Source organism: Dysidea avara, chromosome 1 (genome assembly GCF_963678975.1).
Source record: "Dysidea avara chromosome 1, odDysAvar1.4, whole genome shotgun sequence".
NCBI classification, from domain to species: Eukaryota; Metazoa; Porifera; class Demospongiae; order Dictyoceratida; family Dysideidae; genus Dysidea; species Dysidea avara.
This window is the reverse complement of record NC_089272.1, coordinates 923806-939529: the sequence shown is the minus strand read 5'-3', so window position 1 is coordinate 939529 and position 15724 is coordinate 923806. Positions and strand designations below refer to the sequence as shown.

The 15724-nt window shown below is 38.4% G+C and overlaps 1 protein-coding gene across 4 annotated transcripts in view; it reads right to left on the bottom strand.

The window, feature by feature from the left end:
• LOC136252170 (uncharacterized) overlaps positions 1-15010 on the bottom strand; it is a 68951-nt gene extending 53941 nt beyond the window's left edge. For 3 of the 4 annotated variants that reach the window (XM_066044563.1, XM_066044568.1, XM_066044581.1), the window contains exons 1-12: positions 14617-15010; positions 12949-13233; positions 11354-11428; positions 11000-11107; positions 8207-8530; positions 7827-7871; positions 3515-3562; positions 3327-3368; positions 1836-1895; positions 953-1033; positions 647-724; positions 532-591 (exon numbers count right to left, since the gene is read on the bottom strand). In XM_066044563.1, coding sequence (XP_065900635.1) covers positions 532-591; positions 647-724; positions 953-1033; positions 1836-1895; positions 3327-3368; positions 3515-3562; positions 7827-7871; positions 8207-8530; positions 11000-11107; positions 11354-11428; positions 12949-13233; positions 14617-14965 — 1555 coding nt within the window. In that variant the 5' untranslated portion in view covers positions 14966-15010. The remainder of the gene's footprint in view (positions 1-531; positions 592-646; positions 725-952; positions 1034-1835; positions 1896-3326; positions 3369-3514; positions 3563-7826; positions 7872-8206; positions 8531-10999; positions 11108-11353; positions 11429-12948; positions 13234-14616) is intronic. The other variant, XM_066044575.1, reaches the window with a different exon arrangement.
• Positions 15011-15724: the final 714 nt, after the last annotated feature.

Below are 15724 nucleotides of genomic sequence, written 5' to 3'. Positions count from 1 at the left end.
TAGCAACTTGACAGAAACGTTTCGGATCAATATGAAGACACGTTTGGGCTTAATTTTACCCAACCAATATTGTTATGATGTTGTGAGGAAAAATCGATGCAGGTTTTTGAGTTATATATTACGTATATCACAGGTCACAGGTCACACCCACACCTTCGCCATCCCTACTATACAGTTACAGAGCTCAACCCAGAATATAAACCTAGAGGGGGTGAAGTAAGTCGCTTCGGATTCTAGGGGGGTCTGGGGGCATGCTCCCCCAGGAAAATTTTGAAAATTTAGGTGTAAATATACTCAATTTTGGTGAAGTTTTACTGTGATGCTATTGAATATTGACCATAGGATTATACAACTTTGGGATCAATTAAACCTTTCCATTTCTCAAGGCTTTAGGTATAAACCTAGGGGGGGTGGGGGGTAATAGCTAACCCAGGGGGGGCCTGTGCCCCCCCCCCCCCCCTCCCCCTAGAGTAACCCCTGGTACTATTGTACTGTATGATACAACACAAAGTGGCACAGGCACACACTCACCTTTATAGAGTTGATGTTGTGGTGTAACATTTGGGTTATATGATCCACGAGGGATTTGCTCTAAATATGTATATATGTAGTATAAAGCACTACATATCACAAAGGAAGTACATACCTTCACCAAACACTTCAGAAGTATTGGTAGAAGACATGCGGCCACCAACATAAGATTGATAATACTGCCATTGTTCTTCTGCAAAATAAACAATACCCATTGTAACATTAATTCATGATGTATATAAGAAAGTACTTCGTACACAGCACATACATGTGCAAACGTACGTAAGTACGTATACTTGTGGCTTTACAATCACTACACATTATACATACTACATGATAAGCATGTACAGTAGTCATCATCAATTACAATGAGTTTGTTCAGGGATTTCCCCACATACATAACTCACATACACATTTGTACCTTCAGGGAACGTGTCAGAAGTAGTTGTAGAAGATAAGTGACCACCATCATGAGGAGTAGCTTGATAATACTCTTTTTGTCCTGCACAATAAACACTATAGTGTATAAATACACTTGATGTTGGCATACATGTGTCACCAGATACACACATGAATAGACTGGACATGTGAAAACGGGCCATTGTTCTACTACACTTCTACCTGCATAGACAAATGAATGATCTGGTGAAGTTTCAGTTTCAAAGTATTACACTGAGAGCTACTTTAGGTACAATTCTACAAATAGACTACAGTATGTACATTATTGTACGTATAGTGCTACTATAGGGATAATGCTACACAGAATTGAACCATTATATTAGCCTTGGACGAGTAATCCATTGCTAGGTAGACACTGCCTGTGTCTCCTCTTCTTACAACAAACAAACAAACAAACAAACACAAAACATTCAAGGGTATTTCATCTTTTTTGACACCACATAAGTAAACCCTCACTTCCTTTGGCGAGATATAAAACTCCTGTAGTAGAAAACATGATGATACATATATATTGTAAGCATAGCCAGAAAATTTTAGAAGATGAGGCACCCCTGACTGCTCTATTAGAGTATCTCAATCTTTTGCAGTACATAATTCTCTTCATTCAAACTCAGTTTCCCCCAAGGCAACCACCTCGGTTGCCTATGTTTCTTTTGCCTTCATCAAGAAAACCAGTCATTTAAAAAATAACAGTTTTTAAATAATACATAAATATGTGTAGTTAACCCAGCTGTGCAGCATATGTACGTACAAGCCACTTAGTGCTACTATGCTGGGTTTTACAGATCTGGTCTCAAGCTACATAAGACCCATGCTATCACTGTTAAAGACAATGAATGCCTTACCACGAAACTGTATATCTTCTGATGATCTGTGTATGTATGATTGGTCAGTCTTAAGATAACCTGTAAATACATTAAGTTGATTGTATCAATAACAAACACTTAACCCTCACATGCATAAACATATATATATATATGTATAGGCTTCTTACATATGGCTACAAGCGTTGTAACATAATTATGACTAATTAACGTGCTCATAGCACATCAAAATAAAGAATAACACAAACAGGAGTTTATAAGCCTTATAAGCTCATGGCACAATAAAGGCATACACCTTAAAGTACACCCCAACAATCAATTACTGAAACGTACAGTGGCTGTTATACTTCGTTTCCACCAGTTACTTACACAGTGTCAGAAATGAAGAACAGTAAGAAAGCATATTTACACTGAATCCAGTTGCTATGAATACGAACAATACCAGAAACCATGTCATGCTACTGCTAAGTTGTCAGTGACGGCTAATAGTGAAAAAATCAAGCCCTTAGCTGTTGGCAAGTCACTGTACACTTGTTTGAAGTTAAATAGTCAGTAGCTACACTGGGGTCTGATCTTGTACTGTAACTTAACACCACGATTGTTCACAATACTATCCCATAGCTTTTAGCTACAAAAATTGCCACTCTATGCACTTTTGGGAGTTCCTTGTTTTGTCATAAATAAGGCAATGCATAATTAAAATTACATTTAATTCCTGTGATTGCAAGTTTAAATGTGAGTTGGAAGGAAGCTTAGTAAGACTACACATAGTGATAATACCACATCAAGAAGATTACATTACTCTATGCTAAGGTGCTTATAACGTCTTCTTGATAGAGATGTAAAAACTGTCCAAATGAAGCAATTTCCTTTTAATACCTGCTAGAATAAAAATTGTTGAGTTTGCATCGAGAATGAATTAACATGTAAAGCATGTGCATATTCCTTTTAATGCCCACTAAGGCACCATGAAGGTATTGTGAGGCTGGTTTTGGGGTGAAATTTTTGGCTAGAAAAAGTGTACACCACGTCCTCTAGTATACACCTTTTACTCAGCTCCCAAAAATGCTCTAAATAATTACAGTTCTCCACCAGAAGTGTACCAATGAAACAATCATTTCAATATTAAAGAACTAGTGACAAAACTGAACTAGTGTTGAGAAAAATGGACATGATCATGAGTTGAGTAGGCCAATCAAGTACACCATAATACCCTGCAGTAAAGTACAGAATTATACATTCCCATAAACCATAAGAATTCTTCACAACAGTTGTACTGGAACAAGGTATTGTATCAGATGCTACAATGTACTTCAATGTTATTCTACAGGCAATAAATGCTGACAGATTCTAGTACTAATTTGATGAATAGTCAAAGATCATTCTCAAATGACTAAACCTGTATACAGTATGTACCTACTGTAGCCTTTATGTGTGAGTACGTAATGTACATGTATCATGTATGCAGTTTACACCACAACATAATAAATGATGGGTGAATATGCAGGTCACCTTGTTTCATTTGCGGTGGATCTGTGGATACTTTTCGAGGAACTACGGAAAAGACAAAATACAGAAAGCAAAATCTGTGAACACCACATCATACACTCATATGTACGAACAGTAGAGTACACAGTACATATGCAGTATGGCTTAGACAAATTGGAAATATTTGTAGTACTTACAGTATAATAACTCACATTGAGGACTATAATACATGTAGCCTGTATGGGGTGCTGAACGTTGACCTGTGTACAAATAAGTACAGTAGTAACATTAGTCACCAATTAACACATAATTGTAGGTATACACACAGCAGTACATATACACCCCAGTGTGTATGTTATGTACTGTAAGTGTACTACAGTACATGCACATACAGTAGATACTATACCAATCATACCAGTACTTGTGCAGTACATAGTGTATGGGTACTCCTAACTGTGTGTCAGTGTCCATGCTGCCAAACTCCTTGTGGTGGACAATAGTAAAACATTACTTGAAATAAAGTAATGTGGCTAATGGCAGGACCCTTGAGTAGTCTGTTGTGTGGTAGAGACACTTGCATTGGTCTTATATAGTCTGGAGAGTTTCCACTTTCATGGAAAGTGTCTCGTATCACTCCTGTTTATAAGCATAAAGGCTCTGCTACTGACCCACGATATTATCGTCCGATAGCTGTACTTCCTACACTGACTATGTTGTTTGAACGTGTCATTTACTCACAATTGTACAGACATATTTCCCCTTATATTCCACCTACCCAATTTGGATTTATTAAAGGCACTGGGGCTCAAGATTGTAGTTAGCATTTACTGCTATTCAGGCTTTGGAACGATGAATGGAGTGTCGAATTGTGTCCTTGGACATCCGTGGTGCATTTGATAGTGTATGGTGGAATGGACTGCTACAACACCTCTGGAGCATAGGCATGAGGGGTAAGACTTACTCCTTAATGTGTTCCTATTTGGGTGACAGGACATTGTTTGTTGTTGCACATGGTGACACCTCATCTCCGAGATCATTTACAGCCGGTGTTCCTCAGGGTGGCATTTGGTCCCCTATATTGTTTAATTTGTATACACCTCATCTTTTGGCTCAGGTTCTTCATTGTGACTTGTTTTCATATGCTGACGATTCAACTCTTATTAAAGTTATACCTTCAAAGGATGATAGGATTGCTGCAGCTGCTGAGCTGAATGCTGATTTGGGTAGGGTTTACTCATGGGGGCAGAAGTGGAATATCAATTTTGAACCTGACAAGTGCCATTCACTTTGTGTGTCACTCAAAAGGGATGTCGAGTTACACCCACCATTGTTTATGGGTGCTCTTTCTATCACAGAGGTTGAAGTGTTGAAGATCTTGGGAGTTCATTATGACTGTAAGCTTACCTGGAGCCTCATGATTGATCAATTGTCCACTCGTGCTCGCCAAAGATTAGGAGCTATTTTTCGTGTTGGAGATTATCTTGGCCAGAGTGGTCTTATTATTGCTTACAAATCTTTCGTCCGTCCAATATGTGAATACAGTAATGTTGTTTTTATGGGAGCTTCTGCTACTCATTTACATAAATTAGATTTAATTCAGAGAATGGCTGAGAGGTTGTGTGGTGTTACCTTTTCCTCTCTAGTTTCTCGTCGCTATGCTAGCTCCATTGGTTTGCTGTGTAAGTTGTTGGACCTACAGTGTCGAGGACCTCTCCAGGATTTTTGTCCCACTCTAACATCTGTCACCCATGCTTACTCCTTTCGTCATGTTGTGGATGACAGTTTGATGTTGCAGCAGATGACGAAATATAATTCATTGGACTTATTTATTAATGGTTTCCTGGGCATAATTCCCTCTCTCTGGACTACCATTCTGTTAACTTTAAGGGAGAGAGGTACAACTGAGGGATGGTCCACCCTTCGACACCAATTTCAAAGACATTTAATTATTTTTTTTGTACTCAGCCATCATAATTATGTTATGTGCACTGTATTTGTTACAGTAAAAAAATAAAAAATAAGCCAACAAGAGGACATTACATCGAAGGAGGACAAAGTCTTTGACTTGTAGATACCTTAAATTGTCTATGGCCTATCCTCCCTCCTGGGACTCCTCTCACTTGATAATCGCACACAAACCAACAATGAACAATGCTAATATTGGCATTGAATAATACAAATCTGACTATTGGTACATGTAATCAGATGGTGACCTTTACAGTCATTTTGCATTGAAAATTCATCATTACTATATTATAGCCTTTACCTCCCTGAAGCATTATTATACATGGTTAAATGTGGTTTCATAATTAAAGGTCTTGTTGAAAGACACAACTTGGTGTTTATGTGTCATTCCTTCCATATATACAAGTACAAAGAAATGCCATTGAAATAAAAAGCAAACAATCGAGGTCATTTACACCTACAGTATAAAGTACATGTAAAAAAGTTTCCATTTCTATGACATTGTGTTTGGTTGCAACTGAAAGATGAATGGACATAGGAATGGCTTCTAATATAATTTAGAGGAAATGCAACCTCTGAAGTGCATTTAACAGCTTATGTACCACTCTGGGTGGGCAGTTCAAAGACCCCACCAGTGCCATAATTTGTATATGGCACTCTTTCTGACTACAGCGAGTGCATTATAACTTACAATGCACCAACCGCAGTGCAATATACAGATATTGCACTGGCTGTGGTTTTGTGCAGCACTGCACAAGTGCTGGCAGCCGAGACCACTACGACACCTCACCTAATAGGTAGAAAGACACCTCACAGATCACTCGAATTCTTTTATAGCCTGACATGTAAAGGTTGATTGTGGGCCATAACGTCACCGATACATATAATGTTTACCAAGCAACCAATGGCGATCGAAAAAGCCAGTGCAGTGGCCACAACTCTAGTCTACATATATATAAACGTACTTATACACCTTACTAGTCTGGTGCCATCTTAACCCAGAATAAACTGTAGTCCACTTCGAACATGACTCCATAAAACTATTATATACTCACCTTTACATTCGATTGTGGTAACCAGTTTTTGTCATGCCACCAGATTCGAGTTTAGCCGGTGTGAATAGTAAGAATTATACTAGTATCGTTTAGTAGTTAGGTTTTGTTTACTTAAACCATCTATTCCCTTACAATAAAACATTACTGTAAATAGCCTGGCAAAGGCCTATAAAGCAGAGGTACTTATAATAAGATAACATGCCAGTCACAGGCTTGTGAAAAGCCTACCTGCTAATATTTAGGAGTGAAGTAAGCCTGTGACAGTATTGTCAGACAGGCCTACAGCAAGGTAAATCACATACTGTCACAATAATATTATGGTATTTGTCGGGCATGTAACAGGACTGCATTGTTAGATACATGATAAATCCATCCTGCAAAATAATTTCTTACAGGACTGGTATATACATGTACTCTGGTTGCTATAGTGACTATTGTTACCACTGGTTACCGTATTATAGTGTCACTAATGACCCACTTAGCATGTTTCCAATATCCCTGTACAGTATATAGCAGTTAACACTATACACATACACCATGCTGACTCACCACTACACCAGCTTCCTATTTAATAAGGGTTTCAATTTGTATTTATAACATTACGGACAAGTGTTATGTTTCATTGTGGGATTGAGATGCTACAGGCCTGTATCAGACCTGAACCCATTTTCTACAGGCCTGCCACAGCTCTTGAACACTTCACAGACTCATTACCAGTTTACAATACACACATGTTACAGGCCTGCTAACATACAATTATGTTACTTATTATAGGAGATTCATGATATTGGATAGTCACACAGGACTGACATTTGTGTTCACGAGAGAAAAGGACTGTTACAGGATTGTAACCTATTTTATTAAATGTGTAAGTGTTTACAACAGGCTTGTGGCACATTCAGGTGATCCATACAGGCCTGTAATCATATTAGAATAACAGCTTTAGCAGGCCTGTAACCATCTTACTGCCTGTAGCAGGCAGTTTACAGGCCAAAAAGCAGCATGTACATGCCTGTATTAGGCCTGCAACAATATAAAGCTTTGTAAGGGTTAGCTGCTTTTTTTCCGCTCGACAGAATCACTATGGCGATTAGTCTGGTGCTTAGTCTATATGGCACGCTGGCATGCTGAGAACTACATGATGAGAGTCGAACAGCGAATGCAGGTTAATGATATAACCCATAGCGTACTAGCTTTCAATATCTCAGGTGGCTGCAGTACTGTAGAGGGAATGTAATCGTAATGTTCGGCTTGGTTACCCACAATCGATGTTAGAAACCTGGCCTTTATAAGTGTTACAGCTGTCTTGTGAGACTCTCCCCACCTATTAGGTGAGTGGTACATAACAGTTATACAACGTGCACTCGTGCTCTGCCTGTATAAACATACTTGCCTTCGGGCCTGACGGCCATCAGGCTCATGCGTTTATATCAGGCAGAGCACTCGTGCCCGTTCTATAACTATATAATACACTGTACGTGTACGTACACCACATAGAACGTACCATCATGAAATAATCCACCAGAAGGGGGAGTGGTTTGCTCCTGAACTGATGCAGATACATGAAACCAAATTATGTAAAATAATTATTTTATCTAGACATGTAATGGTGTGTAGTTTTTAATGAACCATAACTATGTACTACAGGGTCTTAGGTCTTATCACACAAAACACAACACTTGTCCTACAATACACATTACATTATGCAACAAAGGACTCTTAAGTACATATACATACATGTACATATATGTGTACAATCTTACATGTAAACACACAGACCTGAAAGATGGAATGGATGTGTTTAAGTGGATGCATGTGTGGAATAGGGGGTTGGCAATTCCAACTTACAATTACAGGGTGAGATTATTAACACGGTTGACTCACTTTCTAAAACACCTTCTTGCATCAGACACTGCACAACCCATCTGGTGACATTTACCACAGGTTCACCCTCTGATTCACCAAACTCATTCAGTACTTGAAGAAACATTGGCCACGTTTTGGGCTTCCTTCCATTATCAGTGCTAATCCAATCCTCCAATAATGCTCTGACACAATCTTTGGCATGACCATAGGAAAACTTCTTTTTAACTTGTAGAGGATACTCCAGAAAGTCAGAAATAGCTGACCAGTGCTCCGCTAGGTTTGGGATTACATATTTCTGCATTAACTCCATGTTCATTGTAGAAATGGTGGATGATCCACTTGCTGGAAGGAGGTAGGTACATGATAGGTACATCATTCAAGAACATGTATGTATTCATGGAAATGTCGCAGGCTATACATTAGCCAAACTGCTACCATTCTATTGCTAATATAACAGTTACACACTCCACATATAAATGTACAAACCTTATATACAATTATACATATCTATCATAGCATATCTATCACATAGGTACATATCTTATGTATAAACCTACGGTTGGCCATGGTACAGTTAAGTGATGTGGGAGCATGCAGTACTACTTTATAACAACTCAAGCAATATCGATTCTAGGAATTTATTGTTACTGATGTGATGAAAGCAATGCGTCCAATTTTGTATCTCTACAGTGCTCAGATGGAAGTGACTTGTCACCATGAGTCACCATGAGTTGGTTTAAGGTGAGAACTAGTACTATAGCATATTTAAAAGTGGTTCGATCGCTGCATTTTTTGATTATATATAGACCATGCCCATCTTTCGACTAACATGAGATAAACACTCTACAGTGAAGCTTACCCCTATAGATGTTTAGTAAATGTTGTAAACAGTCTGTAAAATGATGTGACGGCTTTAAAATACTTGTAAAATTACTAAAAATGAATTTTTCTGTGATATCCTTAGGACTTGCCTGTTCATTATAATCAAATTTTACCAAGATGGTCTACATAATAAATTCAGTAGTCAGTTTTCTAGTGGCTTGGGTAATTAATCACCTGCCACAGGCTATTAGCCTGCAATTGCCGTGCTACAGTTGTATCATGTGCCCTCATGATTTACCTGATACGTAGACCCACACCCTTAGGCCTACAGTCCTCCAGCTTGGATGTACTTATCTGGTAAGTCACTCGGTGTTGATCTCCCAAATTTTCTTCATCCAGTATTTTCAGAGGTTTTCCCAGTAAAAGTGAAGTAGAACAGTAAACTTTCAATTTGTTACCAACCTCAAACTTAATTTGTTAATTACATACATTCTTCTTACCACTTCAAAGGAAACTAGAACTGTACCGCTCTTCCTGTTTAATTTGCATGAAGATATGTCATGTGACAAAACAGGTGCTTTATTTGCACTTTGTAGCTCAGTTTGTACATATGGTAATTCTATTGTACAGTATTTCAAACCTAGATGTAAAATCTGCTACTGATGGATGTCAAGTTAACTTTGGTACGTGTTTTTGAAGTACACGTGTGCAAAGAAATGATAGCTTCAGTGTGAATATTATGTCGCTAATAGATGGCCATGCCTTCACAATAATTTAATTGGGTACATACATGTAGTTTAACCATAGGTCTCAGGTTTAAACATGTATCAGCTAGATCATTGTTTTCCTTATAGTGATCCAACAATTTCTCTCATACTACTTCATCTACAGCATAACAAGGTCACTAAACAACTCACAAAAGCTAACTATAATTTATACATGTGCAAGGAGACTGATACCATTGATTATCCTGTGTGTGAAAGTGGTGTCCCTTCACATACATACTGTAACAGTGCTTAAAATAACCAAAAAAATTTTGTACTGCAGTAATTACAGACCAAAATGGACTTTGTCCTGCAGTTACTGATTGTTGGCCTGTACTTTGCAATGTTACAATATGATTGAGCCATTGAGGCAAGCAATTTTGCTTGTCCAAGTTTATTAAGCTTGTTCTTGTAGTTCACACCTTGTTCCTATGTTGATTCTATAAGCAGTTCCAGCTGCACACACTTGTCACAAGACATGCTATTGTATTCAAATGCCTGGCAGTAATTGCAGATCAAAGCAAATTTTGCTCAGCTATTTGTGGCATTTGTACTGAAAACTGCTGACTGCCAACCATTATTTTGAGCTCTGCTATAACTTACGTGCAAACACACACACACACACACACACACACACTACAAACACACACACACAAACACACACACACACACTACAAACACACACACACACACACACACACACACACACAAACACACACACACACAAACACTACAAACACATACACACACACTACAAACACACACATACACAACACACACACACACATACACAACACACACACACACACTACAAACACACACATACACAACACACACACACACATACACAACACACACACACATACACAACACACACACACTACACACACACACACACACCCACACACACACACACACACACACACTACAAACACACACATACACAACACACACACACACATACACAACACACACACACATACACAACACACACACACTACACACACACACACACACCCACACACACAACACACACTACACACAACACACACACACATACACACACACACATACACACACAACACAAACTACACACACACACACACACACACACACACACACACACACACACACACACACACACACACACACACACACACACACACACACACACAACACACACACACACACAAACACACAGACTATGCACACATTGTGATACAACCTTGAGCAGAGTGAGGTGCAGGAGGTACGTGATATCCTGCTCCTTGACCAGACCTCAAGTCAGGACCTACTACTCCTTGACCAAGCCTTGAACTAGACATGTCAGGACCTACACAACAACAACAACTCTATGCACGTACATAGAGGTAGTACAACAACACATCAGATTAAGATACAAGTGTATGTACATACACACAAACGGATACAATATGAGCTCATCCATCCTCCAGTACTCAAAATAGTAGTGCAGGAGGGCAGATTTTAATTTAATTGGAGCTAGCTGAAATGACATGTTAACTCTCAGTGCAACTTCAATATCCGGTTCTACAGTATCTCAAAGACATTAAAAACTGACCAATGTGTTTTGGTGGTGATGGTCCATAAACAGGTTGATCACTGTTACCTTCTGATTGTAGTAGTTCTCTCCAGCCTAGTCAACAATACAATAGATGATTATAACACAATCTCTGTTACTGATCATGAACAAACAAGTGTGTTTTCTTAAATACCACATGTTACTTTGTGTAGTTGGTACTTTGTTAACTAACACCCCGTTCACACTATCCCGGGTTAGCCAGAGTGTTTTCAACTCGGGTTATTGAACTCGGGTTGGCACTTGTTCACACTACTGCATCTGACATGAGCTCGATAGTGCGAGCGCCGAATAATAATTAGCTAAGATAAGCGCACGAGCTTTTGATCATTTAGGCACTTAATAAAAAGGCACTAGAATTGTAGCAAGGAAGTGTAGAACCAGCTGAAATAAGCCGTACAATGTTAGGGACACCATGTTTAAGCTAGTGGATGCTCCTTTCTCCAGGATTATCAATGCGTCGTTCAAGCGTAACTGTCACAAAGTCTACTAGACTACAGTACATCTTAGCCATTTTGAAGAACAGTTTTAGAACATAGAATATACTCGCTGTGTGGTCAACAGAAGCAAGTTATATTGTTAACCTGAGTTGGCCAGCTCAAAATGCGTTTACACTGTACACTATCCCAAGTCAACTCAGGGCCAACCCATGCCAGCCCACCTCTCCTTGTCGTGCCGGCTGGACCCAGTTCAGCATGGCTCGATTGATTAACACTGTAATTTGTTTCAAGCCGTGCCGTGCTCTACCGAGTTAGAGAATAGTGTGAACAGGGTGAGTTAACTAATTTGTTTAGTAGTTTAATTATGTAACTGATAATATAATCATTGATCACATGTCTGAATAGGTTACCATGGGGCTCACAATAAACAGTAATTTTAAACACAGTGGAACCTCTCTAATACTAATACGGACATTTTGGGACCAAGAATTTTTGGCCACTTTTTGCTGTGATATAGAGGTTTTCCTCTTTAAGAAGTAATAAAATGTATTAAGCAGACCATTGGGACCAAAATTGTTGTCCTGATTAAGGAGATTTCTCTACTGTGTCCTTAACTCGGGGAGTTTGTTAAGAAAGATCCACTGTACACAAATATCAGCTGTAACAATGCATTCTCCATTGTGCAAATCTCTACACTTCAGTAAGGAGTGGTTTGTTACAGGTCAGAGAAACTATGAAACAGACCTTCACATGCGTAGTTGCACTAAAGGAGCACAATTTCATTACTTATTTGAGATCACAGTAATAATAGGGACTGAAGCAAGGATCTTATATCTACAGTAAGTAGAACTGGGCTGTATGAGATTTGTCAAAGTTGGTAAGGTATTATAAAAATATCACGGTACAATTACATACCACAGTATGTATTGAATTGTTGTAAAGCAAGTGGACTTTCTGTTGGTAGGGTGATTGAAGGTTGATGAAACATGCTAAAATGACTTTAGTGCAATTAGAAGGTTATCTTCATATTGGCAAAGTATCTTCACACATTGGTTGACATTGGTTGGTTCTCTAACAGACCCCACACTGGTTGATGTACATATAGTATATACACACATTACTCCACACAATGAATACCCTTTTCCAATTTATCAGCAATGTATTTAGTTCTCTGGCTCTTCTTGAGGATCTCACAGAATTTCTCCACCGTTCCTGGCTGACCTTGGCTCAACTCATTCACAATCAAACCATTCCTGTGAAGATTAGTGTGGTAGGGAGAGCTAATTTCCTGACCAGCAGAAGATCCCACAAGTCGATATGTAATAAGGTTATCAACGATATCACTGGGGTTGAGACGTTGGGTAAGATATGACCTGTTCTTTGTAAACAGCTCAACTTGTAATTCTTGTACCCTTTCTGATGCTAATATTAGAAATATACAAACAGAATTAAATAAATTTCCCACCATGATCACAAACCATTACCTACTACTACTTCATACCTTGTATACACCACATGTGCCACAAATACTGTACATGGACTAATCCTACTGTACTAGAACTCAGTACATTCCATACATATATTATATAGCAAATGATAAGTATCACGTATGTATTCTTTTGGGATGATGCCCTGTACATATTAGACATTGTCTGTCTGTCTGTCCAGAAAATTAAACATAAAATGTAAAAAAGACTGACTCAAAATATATTTTACAAATAACAATCATACCACACAAATGATTCACTCCATAACATATTATCAAGAGTTAATAATAGTGGACCCTCCACTATTATTAACTCTTGATATTAACATATTCAACAACATTTCTATAAAACAATAAGTTAACTGCACACACATCCTGGCCATGAACAGTTGTTTGTCCCTGAACATATAAGCGTTTAAGCCAGTGTCAGAAATCACTGAGAGAAGGCCTACACTTTCTTTGAGAAGAGTGAAGTTGGATTTGCCATTATTTGACCACTTCAAACCCACAGACAAAACATTGGGCAAACCTAAGGGCAAAATATTAATTCTTTTAACCATGAGAACACAATTTTGCTAAACACAATGACAATGGAATATTATAAAGCATGTGAGTAGTTATGGCACTTAGATGACCCGATGAGCATCCTGACATTTCAGAAGTTGTTGATAAAACTCAATAAATGATGTACAATGACATTTTATTCCATTACTGGGACCACACTACTTAAACTTGTGATTGTGGTGATTTCAATTTAGGGTCAATACAAATTTGTTTATTTGAATGCGACCATGGACAAGTGACCTGATAATCACCGTGTCCTCTTCAACAAGTATAGACACTCTCTACCCACACTGAAACACGTACTACATTACTGTCTAGTGTTTACCATTGTGTACTGACACTTGTTAACATGTTACATCAAACAGTTGATTTGTCTCACTCAAACAATATCGGAACATCATACACAACACTATTAGATTGTTAGTACATTAGTAGCTACAACACACAGCTGGTTTAGTAGGTCTTCTGAAATCTGTGGAAACAAAATACCATCTAGTAGGCATTGACTTTATTAGCCCTCCAATAATCTCACTAGAAAAGGGTGTTACATTGCAGATAAACATAAATCAGTCACGTGCTTTCCTTTTCACTAAATCTTCCTGTTACAAAGTAATATCACATTCTAAGAATATAACTCAGTTTTTTGCATGAGTGCCCACCAATACCCCACCCCCAAAATTCCTGTGCCATAAGAGAACGCCCACAAACTTATTGCTGCTGTGCTACACGACATCAACGATGATTTACTGACTTACACAATGATGTTCGCACTCGTTGTCTGTGCTGTTGTAAATGTTGTTGCAATCCTTGCCACAAAAACTTGCAGTTCGATGTTTTCTGCAGTGCAATGAGAAAGTTATTAAATCTGCGGTAGTCTTCAATCTGGATGTCTCTGGAAATGATATTTAGCAATGCACTGACTCGATTAAATCGAGATGGATTGTTCTGAAATATCTCGTCCTTTTCACGAAAATCAATAACGTAGCAAGATATCAACGTCGGGTGTGCAATTTCAATCGGGAACGTTATACAGATTTTCTCGTACATCTTAGTTAAGGCATGTTTCTCTGCACTAGAGTCTGATCCTCCTGAATCAGCCTCCATCTTTCCTTCTTCCTTTCCGTTTACATAATTCACATTATCCGTAAACTGTGCTGTTCATTAATTAGAATCAGAAAGGTTTTCCCCTATATGGTGTTAATGTTCTATACCATATGCGTATTTTGTACCGTACGCGTACGATTTTCCGTACCATACGCGTACGGTATAGGCATACGCGTATGGTACGTACCATATGCGTATTATGCCTTTTCTCAGTGTCTTCTAGCCTTGCCATCACCTAGCTACAATGGGCTATCTTTACAAGCATTTCTAGCTGAGTAAACTTAGAACACAACATAATAATCTGCTTAGCTGTAATTATAAAATTGTTCATCAGCACACACACATGAATTCATTTTCGGCCTTGCCATGCCCATGCATTTCCCACTATAGTCCTACTGATGTACCTAAATCTTATGTACATGATCTCACGTTGTCTGCAGAACTTCACATGAATGGTACTGTGTATGCTACTTTATAGCTATCAGAAGCATGCAAATGGTCTTATTATATAAGTGTGGATAACTGAAAATTTACAACACAATTGGGTAAATAAGCAAGGAGAGCAATTACAATGTCACCGTGCATGGTAGCTAGTAAGTTCTAACTGAATTATACATATACTGCTTGTGCAAAGCTAACAACTTGAAAAAAGAACTTTGTAAGTGTTTATCAGTTGTGCAACATCAGTGGCCCCTCACTGCATGTCTTTGCATCTTTATCTACTATATACACTCTTCTTCTTTTGAGGATCCAATTTCC